We start from the raw sequence: 13,657 nt of genomic DNA, 5'->3' as shown, positions 1-13,657 counted from the left end.
TGCTTTCTGTCATTCTAGACTATTTTTTTACCTTTGTATAGTATCTACTGCCTTTGCAGAGATTTCTGAGTATTACTGGCTCCAAGCTACTGTGTGAACTGCACTAAAACCTCCCAAAAAGACAATAATTGAAACAGAATATCCACATATTGAAGTAGCATTCTGTGATGGGTTCACCGTGCTCAGCAGCCATGTACCACCCAGCTGCTTGCTCCCTCCCCATCCAAAACAGGAGATAGGGGAAGAAAATGGGATGAAAAAGCTCAGGGGCTGAGGTAAAGAGAAGGAGATCACTTGCCAGCTACTGTCACAATCAAGACAGACTTGACTGAGAGAAAACTAAACTTACTACCAATTAAAAGAGATTTAGATGATAAAAAAATAAATCAGAAGTTAAAACACCTTCCCGCTCCTTTCCAAAGGCCAAGGTCCCCCCTTATCTCCTGACCCCTCTCCCCGAGGCACAGGGTGTGGATGGGGTCACGCTCAGCCCAGCACAGCCCCTCTCAGCCACTGCTCCCTCCTCACCCGTCCCCCTGCTCCAGCACAGGCCCTTCCGTGGCTGCATCCTTCAGGGATACCCCGCTCCCGCCGGGGCTCTGCACGGCCGCAGCTCCTGCAGGAAACACCCTCCAGGCTGCAGGGGGGGGTCTCAGCTCAACCTCTTGTCATGGACACCCCATATGTTTTGATCCCCAAGATTTTGCACTTGCATGTGGCAAAAACTGTAATTATTGTTTAATGAAAACTAACCTAAACTTGAAATTTGTCTGTATATCTGGGTTTCCTAAAAATTGTTGAATTTTCATCTAGCAACACCAAAGGATGTTACGAGAAACGCATTGATTCCACTACATTCATAAGGACAATACAAGTTGCCTGGATGGACAAATGTCACTTTGTCGCTCAGAATACAAGCCTAGATAACACGAAAAAAAAGCTGTTACATAGCTGACCATTTAGTGATTGAGCTGCAGGTATCAATCTAATTCTTACTAGACAGCTACCCAGGTGCAGGGTTTACAGCCACAAATGGATGGTTTTCTCAGCATCAGGGCAAATGACAGCAGGAAGGAGCCTTTTCTTCAGAAAGTATCTTCTATAGCAACATCAGCACAGCCAGGAGAATGTCACAGGCCTGACAAATACAACAACATTCCAGCTGCTCAGAGAAACGACTCCCAAACTCATGTGGAGCATCCTTCTTGCTGATTGCCAAGAAAGACTTTAAGTGATGAAAAAAACCCTACTAATGCAGGAATTTCACATCAACGAACTCCATTAGAAATATTATGGATGCTTCTACATAACATGACATTTATCTCTGTCAGAAATAAGGCCAGATTAGCAGTAAAATAAGGACTTTACTGTTGGTCATGGTGTTGAGTTGAGTTGAAATTTAACCAAAATTTACTTCAAGTTTTGGTGGTTTAATTATTTTGTATTTACTCAGAGTGATTACATTATTATCAACCCTAAACATTCAAGATCTTGCTAGAGATACACGAGAGAGACAGCAGCACCTTGCTAAACAGTATGTTGTAGCCAGATACCAACAAAATTCACATTAGTCTTAATACATTAACATTTATATGAGCCAAAAGGTTTAATAAGCTGGATTTATTCCATCATTGTCTGTTTCAAACTACTGTTTGTGAGAAAGGCAATGTTGGTTTCAACAGCCTACATCATGGTCTGTGAAATACTAAATATTCACTGTAATTTTGTTGATTCATAAAGGACTATAAATAGACTTGAAAATGAAAGCACAGATTTATTTTATTCAGGTAGAGACCATTAAGGATCCATGTCAGAAGTAACGCTACGGGAGATCTAAGCATGTCATCCAGATCAAAGAAAACAGAAAACACTTTACAACAGACACAGACAAAAGCTACTGAGATAATTGTGGGGTGGACAATAAAAAAGCCCTATGCTATCAAGGAGACTTAGAGAGGTAGTCCTGGCTGCGGTCTCGAAACGCACAAAAGAAAGAGCAAGAGTGAAAAAAAAGGCAAACATCAGAGGCTGAAAAAAGCTATTTAAACTAAAGAACAATATTGACATGAGAACAAAAGGGCTGGAAATGAGTCACAAATAAATTTAATCTTGAAATTCCTATCCGCAGCAAGGTTCTCAGATGGAGCTCAGGAAGTTTACAAAAGGCTCTCCAAACAAAATTACATTGAGACACCTTCTGCAGTCTACTTTTGAATTAAATAACATAAAGATGCATATTTAATGTTATGAGATTAATTTAAACCAATACATAGACAATACAAACCACTATCTATTAAGTACCCATAAACAGAAATAATTTCCTTTAAATACAGCCTTTTAACACAAAAAGTTCATAAATAGCAAATAGTGAGCACATTGCTGATTAATACCTTCATTAGGAACAGATGTTCAGAAACTCACTGGTTGCTCCAGCAAGTTATACAAAATTATAGTCGCTAGGAAACCAGAAGTCATTTTGACTCTTTAACAGGCCAAGTTCACGATGTTCACTCTAACCGACAGCTGTTCACTGCGCTTATTTTCATCCAAATCTCAAACCTTAGATTGTTCCTCACTCATTTTTAATTTTTGTTGCTTCATTACCACTATTTGGCTATTTCATTAGTGAGAGAAACCTGCAAGTTTTCTTTCTGGAAGTGAAGCATATATGGGAAAAAGTTTTATAGTAAAGCAAGAGGAAATGCAGTTATTGGGAGTTAAAGGCCATGAAGTCCACTAGGCAAGACAGTGTGGACACCCATTCCCGTGGAGTCAACTCCCATTTTGGGGGTTTATACGTGGGCAGAATGAAGGAGCTACAAATACACCTCATTTCAAACAAGGGCTCTGACTCCAAGCAGCCTACCTTATAGGTGCAAAGTCATGTTTTATGCAGTCTACTGGTCTGAAGCTATAAGTAAGGCAAAGCCCTAGCCAAGGAGCCCTGTCAGATCTGAGCTGATCCCCCCACTCAGCAGTGCTCTAGCTGGAGTCTGGAGCTTGTGTGTAGCACAAAACCAACTCTGAGACTTCATCTTCTGCTAAAACCAATTTACTAAATGCTCCCAAAGCTGAGAGCACTGTTGGAAGACTCCCAACCAGAATCATTCAGGGCTGGTGGCACCCATTTCTGCTCTGAAATCTCTGATTTATGATCTCCAAAAATTCTAATACCTGGGTTTTTTCTTCATCTCGAACAACCCAACACCATCATTCACTCAGATAACTGACATCTGACCGTTTATCAAAGTACAGAAATGCAATTTTCCCTTAATACTTCTTTCAGTTATTGAGGATTGCTACTGCTGCCTTTTTTTGCTTTCCTGAAGTTTTCACATGAGGCAACCAATTATTTCTCTCTGTGTAATTCCAGACTGCTGAGACATTTTACACTTTCTATATACTACTAACATTTTTAATTAAAATTCTTCCTTATTTCATCTCTTGTGTCTGACCTCGATATAAAAGTTCTGTAACAGCTCTGTACATGTCTGATATTATTAAGCCACAAATTTATAAACTATACAAAGTGTAATGAGTAACAGAAGACAACTCAAGTATCTTTTGACGAAAGCCCTTTTGAACAAAGCCATCCTACAGAACACATTTGCTCTGATCCTCCATTATATTTTATGATGCAAACCAAAATTACCTTCTCCTTCTGTAACTTTTTCTAGTGTATTTATAGGTAAATCAGAAGTGATAGTAAAGTGAGCCTGAATTTCTGCTTAACAAGGAAAAAGATACTAAAATAAAAAGTCTAAGTTCACTACTGAGTGTACAGTATCGATAAGCACACGCAATCGCAGCTCAGGAACGATTTTCTGTGTGACTGGCTTCCTTTGTAATCAAATCATGCTTCAAATCACTCAAATGAAATTAACTTCCTTCTGGCCTAAAACTGTACAACCTTTCCTTCTAAAACATAGTTTATGATTGCTTAATACAGAGGTCTGAGATGATACAAAATAAAAACAAAAGTAAAATCAAGTTCTGACATTGTTTTACCAAAGAGACAATGGGGAGAAGGAAAAGCCTAAGAAAAATCACTGAATGGAGAAAAAAAAAATAATGCTAAAAAATAGATAATTAATTAGCTAACAATTTTGAGATAGAAGGACTAAAAAGGGAAAAAGGAGAGAATGTGAAAGAGAGTACTTCAGTCCAAGCTTATGTTTCTTCATACAAATCTGTCTGTTCTGGTCTGTGCTTGTACTGTTGAGGTTTTGACCATTGGAAGCTATTAATTTCAGTATTACATGGCTTATTGAGGTGGATTTATGTCATTAATTCACTTCTGATTCCTTGATGAAATAAAGGATTACTTCAGAATGAACACTGAAAAATAAACCAAATTCCCTCCCCTCAAAATGTCCTACTAGAGAACTTCAACTGACGATAGGTCACGCTGACCTTAACCAATGAGTCAAAACACAGGGTGTGGGAGGAGAACACATGCAAATACTTGGAAAATTTTGCTTTTAGTAAAATACACAATTTTAAGGAAAACTTTCCATTTAACTTGACTAAGTACCATCTTTAAACTACAACAGAGTTCATTCGCACTCCTACCGAGAAAATGTAACGGTGCAGTCAAATGACACGCTTTATTAGTGAAAAAGAGTCTGATCCAAAGTACAACGTAGTCAGTGAAAAGACTGCTTTCATTTACAACATTCATGGCATTCAGTTCCAAGCATACGCATGATTTTTCAAAGTGAAACAAAACAAAAGCTGAAAAATGTCAGAAGCCAGATAAGAAAAGCTCAGCGCGTGTATTCTGGAATAATGCCTCCCTTCTTGCTTACTGCCCGAAACCAATTACATGTTGAACCTGTCCTACATAGGCTATTCAGAATATTCCTCCACTACAATTAGCATATTTTCCATTTCTCATTCTCTACACACTTAAGTATACAATTCGTTTAATTGCTGGGCAATTAAAATCCTGCCTGATGAAAGCATCTTTCTTGCCTCTCTTGTTAATACATATATTTTCTGATCTTTTTTCCTCCTTCTTTTTTTTTTAATTGTCCACAAGCTGAATCATATTTTTCTAAATTTTTATTCAAATGGTATCTTCAGTGTCCATCAAAGTAATAAAAATCTATTTCTCTGCAGATTCAGTGATACTTTTCACCAACTGCTTTACAAGACAGCTTTTTTGTCTTTTCAATCTTCTTCCTTACAATTATCTCTGCAGCTCTTTTTGAACATGTAACCCATTTTCACAATAATTTGGATGTTCAGTTAATCTATTACTCAATTTACTTCTAACAATACCTACAAAATTAAGTACCTTGTGCAACCGTGCAACAATTTATCATCATTATGGTGCTCTTCAATTCCCTGCTAAGGCCGAACTGAAATGCCATAAGCTACATCCCTATAAAGAAGAAAACTATGCATAGCTTTTTTCTTTTTTTATCATTATTTCAAAAAATACAATGGGTTTGTAAATGAGATACTAAAAACAAGGTCACTCATTCAACATAACATAATGCATTAGGCACATGTGCCTGAATCAAAGTTGAATGAGTTAATTTTTCTGCTACCGCAATGTCCTGTTTCTTTTTCTCCTTTTTGTATCGGATTAAACACCATTATTTGGTGCTTCCCTCTCCATCAGTATTTTTGCTGTAACGTTGTGTTGAAAAATTCAATAGTCTTTAAAAAAAAAAAAATCTAGACTATTTATTAACAGATAGTTTTTATTCAGTATGTTCTTTTGCCAAAAGTTGCCCTACTTTAGGAAACTTTTCTCCCTCCTTGAGACCCAGTCCCCTGATGGATTTCTGGATTCAACTCCTAATTTCGCCAAATTAAAGAAATGCATCTCAGAGATACTGCAACTCAACAGAAGTAAGACTGTGTTAGATGTCTAAGTAGTGAACACAGAAGTTACAGGCAGATTTACTTAACTTTTGAGAATTGATTTAATTTTATACAGTGTAATATCTCCATAGCATAAACCCAACAATAAGTCTTCATTCCTTGACCACCTCCAAAATTTTATTTTTTCCAATTCTGGTTTGATTTGAGCTCTTCTGTAAGAAGCTTCCCATGGGAGGTTTCATGAGACACGTGGACAAACATCACATACACCTTTCTTCACTGCTGAATTACACTGGTAGCTCAGAGTAACACTTAATCAAATGTTTTCCAATCACTTAAGACACCTGAACTTCTAGAAGATTTCTGCGTTACTAGTGTCAGAACAGATAACCTTATTTTCTGGACTACATTTGTCTGTTTAATTTATGGTACTTTGGGTTTTGAGACTATTGAAAGATTATAAGAAATACAGGGAGAGACTTTCAACCAAGATCTGTAGTAATGGGAGACAGGGGTTTTAAACTGGAAGATGGTAGGTTTACATTGGATATAAGGAAGAATTTTTTAACAATGAGGGTAGGGATACAGCAGGACAGGTTTTCCAGAAGAACTGTGGATGCCCTGTCATTGAAAGTGTTCAAGGTCAGGCTGGATGGGGCTTTGAACAATCCAACGTAGTGTTCTAAATGTCCCTGCCCGTGGCAGAGGTTTGGACTAGATGATCTCTGAAGGTCCCTTCCGCCCCAAACCATTCTGTGACTTTGTGTAGTATACTCCCTGATTTCTTTTTGGAGAGATGGTGGTGCTCATCTCTGAGCCATCAGCATATTTCATCAGTTTATTCTTCCTCCTCATATTTGTTTTCCTTTTTTCTTACTTTTTAAGCGAAAATCAGTAATGATTTCCATTGATAAAAGTGGTCCAAGACCAATACTTAGACAACTCCATTAGTATTTATCATTCTGCTTTTATTCCCATCATCTTTTCTCACTTCTTTATTAGAAATGCTGGACCTGCAGCTTCAGCTACCAGTTCTTTCAGAAACCTGGTAAGAAGTAAGCACCAGCACTCCACTCAACCTGTCTCAAGCTCTCTATCTTTTCAGAAGAGGTTTTGCTAATTTATTTTCACTTCAGGGTGCTTTCTTTATTCTTAGCATCTTTTCTTTGATATCGCTACTGGTCTGGTTATGTCTAAAATCTTTTCTCTACAAGTTTTTTCCTTTCAGTTTAGAGTAACCAAGGCTTTGGTAGGAATTAGAAACACCAGCTGATTCAAAATATATCACACAATAGCATGTTTTGACATGCAAGAACATTATTCATGTGCCAGATGCCCTAGTTTTATCAAGTTAGTCCATTTTTTCAATGTACTACCCCAGTCGCTTAACACTTCCCAGTAAGCAAAGCATGTTGCTTGTTTGACATTGCCAAAATATCCTCCAAAACAGCCTGCACACAAGCTGTTGAGATACGAAAGTGTTCCCACCTCTCTTGCATCTTAAAAATAAAAATGAAAAACCTGAAGATTTTTCTAAATGGATAAGAAAGGTTGGTTACCTAGTAAAATCTATTTACCACCAGATTGCTCCTCAATTTCAGTCTTCCCATGAATCAGACTGTGGTTCTGTACCTTATGAACAGCTTACTCTTGAGATTTTCTGGCTAATACTTTTGGTTTCATCTTTCTAACGATGATAATAGCCTGACTACTGTAATTTTAAAATAGAAATAATGCAAGAATATTTCAGTTTCATGAATGAACAGAATAACATTCATCATTTTTCTGCAGAGCAGACCTTCATACACCCTGCTGATTTCTCCGTATTTCCAAGCTTGTCTCTATATAATCTACATGGTCCTGTGGAGGGTCTATGAGGAGTTTCTTTATGAAAAGAGAACGTAAAACTACTTCCTTACAGTTCCTCATTAAAACTAGTCTTTGAACAAACAGCCAAGACAGCTTGGAATTTCAAATATGGAGGAAGAGCAATATAGTAGGACTGCCCTGACTAAAGCAAAACTGTTACCAGTGATCATGTCTGCAGATACCTGGCTTTTTTCAACTAGGTCCTTGGGAACAACAAGCTGTCAGGTGCCAAGGCAGCATCCAAAACACAGGCTTAGAGATGTATCATTTCTTTATCTGCTTGCTGACGGATACTTTAAAATATTTTCCTCTGTGTTCAGGATGCGGTGATTTGACACTGCTGCAATCCCTAACAGTTAATCACGTAAATTGTGGAGAGAAAGATTTAATTAAGGTCTAAGGTCAGACTGGAAAATGCAAAATAAAATGGGTGAGTAGTTTCAGTAATTTTAAGATCCAGGAAAGATATAAGCTGTGAAAATTGATTCTGATTTGATGTTAAAACATACAATGAATTATTAAGACAATTCATTTTAAAAGTAATGATTCCATAAGATCTTTGGTGAACCTTATCCAGACAGAACTTCAAAACAACCTGTCATGAGCCACATGCTCATAAAAAAGTTCAAAATACATTTAAATCTACCTCTTCTATTGATTCCAACTACCTGTGATGGACAATTTAAAACAACCCTTCAAGTCTGAGGTTTGAGTTTTCTCTAAGTACAATATGCCTACACGATGCAGGCAGACACACAATACAGTGTGAACCCTTATCTTAATTATGATCTGGATAGCATGCAGCAGCAGTTTTCCCTTTAATCACATGCTAGAAAATGAAATGCATTGCATTGTGAAAAGGTATCCATAATTAATTTAAACATTACAAAATGTCTTGAAATTTGTATTTATTATGAAGGAAGAAGTGAAGAATGAATGAAATGAGTGAATGAAATAAAAGAATGAATGAAAGTTAAAACCTTTTTTGGGACTTTTCCCATGGTGAACTTTGACAAATGTATGTTTCTTCAAATATTACTGCAAATACCATCCTTAGAGTTTATGTATAATCATTGATTTTAGTTATTCAGTTAGTTTCTATAAAGAAAGAAAAGCATTTGCTTGATATATTAAAACATTTAGCACTTTTAGGTGGCTACAGTTCTGAATTTCTGTGTCAAATTTCTCTAATACATCTTTACTCTTATGACAATCATCAAGAAAAGCTGTTTTTACCTTGTGGCTGCAGGCAGTGAAGGAAGTTAAGTTTATTTTACTTCATGTAGCAGAATTTAAAATAACTGAAATTTGTGTACAACATGCAAAGTGTTGGGAACCTCTTGCTTAAGAGGTGTTTCTCATGCAAATGTAAGAACACCCCGAGTCCAGCCTACTCCAGGTTCAATTGACAGTTCATTTCAAACTCAGTCTATTTCAAGTTCAATAACCCCATTTTGTGCACAGAATTTATACCTATGCTAATTTTGCTACGAAATGAAGAGTACCATCAAAGTGGTAAGTGTTCAGCCTCAGAATTCTGCTTGCTTGCAAAACCTAGCAACATAAATCAAATAAAGACTGAAAAAATACTGCACAGCCAGCAACTACAAATACCTCCATCTGATCATTTTCAAATCTAACCACGGAACTTGCACGACATACACCTTTGAAGAGTCTCGGTTCTCCTCAGTAAACTTCACAGGCGATGTTTTCTTGATTTGATGATATTAATATACTCACCTTAAAACCACATCTATTCCTACACTTGGTTTGTTGCCCAGCAGTAAAAAGAAAATATGTCATAACTTGTAGAGAACATTGAACTTGGTGATGTTGAGCAAGATTATGTTTTTCAATTATGTGTGATTTACTAACCTATCTTATAGACAACTTCATTTTACAGAGATGTCCTAAATCTTAAAATCAATCTTAACAACATATTAAGAACTCTCACTCTAGCCTTTGACACTATTTTCTTTTTTATGATTCCTCATGTTTTAAATACTTTACCTTCCCCAGTCATTTAGTTATATGAAATCACAACTAACAGTGTTCACTAACAGCCACTTTTTTCCCTCTGACAACCTCTAGAGCTGACTTCCTACCCTCAGACCAAAACTTCAATGCCACTAACTTTTAATTCTACTCTTCGCCTTGTATTTAATGAAAAGAAGATAGGATTGTCAAATTTACATGAAAAACTATTTCAATATGCTTTCATAATTTTAGAAATGCAATATTAACTATAATATGAATTAAATATGCCATATTTAAAAGGAATTTTGAAGTCTAGCTTTTATAAATTTGAAGAAGAGTCAGTCATTTTTTTTAATCAAAACCCTGTTAAATATTTATTTGTGTTTCACTGTGAGCACTTATGATACAGTAAACCTTTCAATGTAACCATCAGTATAGCAAAAGTCCTGAATAATGATAGAATCAATTTTATTGCATAAAAACTAAGGCAAAATTTTCAGCCAATACATGCAAAGATTATATTACGATGATGGCTGGTAGTAAAGCGTTCACATTAAGATGCAAGTTACTCTTAACTTAAGCAAAAACAAAACTCAAAGCAAAGCAAGGCTGTGGCTACAAACAGTGTGATGATTCGGAGAAAAAAAATCTAGCTGACACTACAATATTATGGTATTTTTAAAGTACCTTCTTATCAATGACATCAAAATATTGGATAAGGCAGGATGAGCAAATAAAGTCTGTAGACTACTGCCTTATTAATTATATATATTAAGTTTACAGTTCTCTTTTAGTAGAAATGTTAACAGTCAAAGAACTTTTAAGATAGCTTGCATATGTTTATGTCATTATTGGTACTTGGGATAGATCACTCCCACTAAAGGAGCTGATTCTGACAAGAAGTTAAGGTCAATCACATCAAAACACCAAGAAAAAAGCCATAGGGAAAACAGATCTCACACCTTAGATGATTTGAAACACGTAACACTTTTCCATGCCTATAAGAATTGAATAGGAAATATATACTAGCACCAAAAGACAATTTTAACTTCAAAAGGCAGTGTGTCACATTGTCTAAATACATGTGTACACAAACACATGCTCTTGATTAGCCAGACATTCCAACAACTCCTTATTACTCCCACATACTGAACAGAAAAAACCAACCTTTTAATTCCTCCTCCATCCCACACATTAATAAAACCAAAATTAGCCTGCATTGCCATGGCACCACTTTCTGGAGGGACCGCAGTAGCTCTTCTCATGATGAGTGCAGGTAGGACTACCTGGCTACAACACTGGGAAAACAACTTGCAAAGATTTAAATGCTGAATATTTGAAATTATGGTTAATTAAAAGAAACTAAAAATTCTCCAATGTTTTTATTTCTTTTTTTTGCTGTTGTTTTCAAGTTGAATCAGGCATTTAATCAAAATGTCCTCTTCAATGATCTCTGCAGTGCCACACCTTCATATTTTTCGTGTTACACAAAACAGACAATATATTAATAGCAATTTTAGATAGAGAAAATATTAGACAAAAAAAAATACAGCAGATTTCTGCTAAAACTGTATTTTCTGCCACCACAACATTCCAAATAGAAAATATTATATACAAGTTGTTGCAAACCAAGTATTTGATATCACAGAGGATCTCACTTTCCCTTCTTTATTTAATACAGAAAATTAACAGTTAGGCCACAAACGGCCAAGAGATTGTGCTTTGAAAGATTCTGCAGTTATGAGGCAGAGAATATCACAGAGTTCTGGTGGTGTTCATACACTCTGAACACTAAAGTAACCAGGACTCTTTAACTGAATTAAGCAATGGCCTGAGAAATTACCAGCTCCACGGATAATCAGATTTTATTGTGAATCAGCGCTACGAATGTGTTTTTCAACTAGCGCATCAAAGTACCTACGAATATCGTCATTTAGACAAGAATATTGGATACAATTTTATGATTCTAAAAGCCTCTTTTACTAAGAAAATAGTAGAATTTAGCATTACAAAAAAAAATTAAATAAAGAAGAAACCCAAGGAAATTGAAGAAGAAAGAAACTATGGTTTTCATCCTTAAGGCTATCTACCATGCAGAAGTGCCAAGGGAAGATTTTCAAACACAGAACCCAAGTTACACACCCATTGAAGGTCAACGCCACTCTGCAGAACTCAAATGACTCCCAAATGACCTGTCTGAGCTCAACAACACACATCTGACACAAACCACTTGTTTCACTGACGAAGACCAGGGCAATCATAGCCAAGGCCAGTCATACAAGTAAGGGCTACCAAATCCTTGACTTCTCTGAAGAAAAAGGCCAGATAAACATGGTTTCAGAGACAGTTTGACATGTTTACAACAACCAACTTGAAACTACTACCAGTTTTATCTTCTCACCTATAAACAAAGTGCTTACAAATTTTAACATATGAGTTGATGATGGTCCACATGGTTGAAAAAACCTCAAGCATTTCCGAGTAAACAAATACTAGAGTTTGAGGTCATTTTAGTTTTACTAGTTAATAATGACAATAGCGATGGATCATTGTTCCTTAAAACTGGTCCTACCTCAGTCACCAAATTCATTAAAATATGAGTATAGAGTTAAATTGATGAACTGGGGACTTTTTCTGAAACTTGTAATTGACATAGAAGTGTTGGCAATAAAATATCCCATGTTCCAAAGCCTCTGAATAGCCTTGATGAGAACCTCAACAGAAGTCACATTATTACGACTCTTCAAAATCAAATTTATCCAATATTTCATCATTGGAACATCATCCTAAATGCAAAACTGTTCTTCTCCACTAGACAGCATATCAACTTTTCTGTACCTAAAAAGTCAGCAATGCAAATTTCTAGATCATGGTAAGAAATACTCCAAAACTTGTATTACAATACCATATGAAAATATTTTAAAGAAATTACTTTAAAACCACACACTGTCAGGCAAAGAAAAAATGTAAGTAGCAGCCAACTCTCATACAACACAACTAGGACTGCAAATTACAGGGAAAAGTGCATACTCAGGTTTCAAATTTACTCTCACTGAACAGCAATACTTAAAATAAAATAGATATCAATTTTAGGTTTATCTTCAGCTAACTAAAACATCTAAAGGAAAATACAATTCCTAGCAAATTCTCCTGTACCATAGATTGGCAGTAAATGAAAACATTATCATTCTCATCCTGCTAAAAATTACAAGCCAGTATCTCCTCTAAAAAGATCATCAATAGATTTTGACACTACTCACCCCACTGGAGAGGAGCCAACTGTAGATGCTCCAGGACCAGTTGATTAAGGACGCCTTCCACACTTGCTTCCCCTTCACGCTTCAAGGAAGGGTAAATTGGAATTAAGGAAAACTTTGTTTCAGAGAGAAAAAGAGCATGTAATACATACAACTTTTATTATTGCATATCAAAACTGCAAGCTAGCAATTCAGTAAAGGTTAATGTTACATATTTGGTTTATTAACCCATGAATTTACTAACAATAATAATTAGAGAAGTTGCTATCTTCAGAATATAAAATTTAATTCCACTCAGAAACGTTAAGTATGAAAATGCAAAGATAAGATGTACTTGAACCACAGTAAAACACAAGGGGAGAAAAGGCTGGAAGCTGTAAAAATGCAGAACCTGTAACGATGTGGTGCAAGATCAGAGTTCAAAATGACATAGTAAAAGCAATCTCAGAATAAAAGGATAAAATTTAATAGGGCAATAGGAAAAAAAGAACAAATGGGCGCAAGGATAACTTTGAATGCTGGCTCAGTGCCAGTTCCGTGGAAGTACAGGGACATTAGACAATGCAGCGACAATGTCGTTATCGAGGACAAACATTATACCAGAATCACACAGGCACATAACCTGCAAGCTTCCCTTTCTACTCACTCCTGTATGAGCTCAGAAACCAGATCAGACTGAAACAAGAAAAAAAATAGGAATTTTTTCTTACTCTTAAGGA

The 13,657-nt window shown here is 36.1% G+C and overlaps 1 protein-coding gene across 2 annotated transcripts in view; it reads right to left on the bottom strand.

Annotated features, from left to right (window-relative positions):
- TRAPPC9 (trafficking protein particle complex 9) overlaps positions 1-13,657 on the bottom strand; it is a 481,851-nt gene that overhangs the window by 238,325 nt on the left and 229,869 nt on the right. For both annotated transcript variants that reach the window (XM_030504527.1, XM_030504536.2), the window contains exon 21: positions 12,942-13,032. In XM_030504527.1, the coding sequence (XP_030360387.1) occupies positions 12,942-13,032 (91 nt within the window). The remainder of the gene's footprint in view (positions 1-12,941; positions 13,033-13,657) is intronic.

Source organism: Strigops habroptila, chromosome 1 (assembly GCF_004027225.2).
Source record: "Strigops habroptila isolate Jane chromosome 1, bStrHab1.2.pri, whole genome shotgun sequence".
Classification (NCBI taxonomy): Eukaryota; Metazoa; Chordata; class Aves; order Psittaciformes; family Psittacidae; genus Strigops; species Strigops habroptila.
Note: the sequence above shows the minus strand (reverse complement) of the source record. Positions and strands in the feature narration are given on the sequence as shown.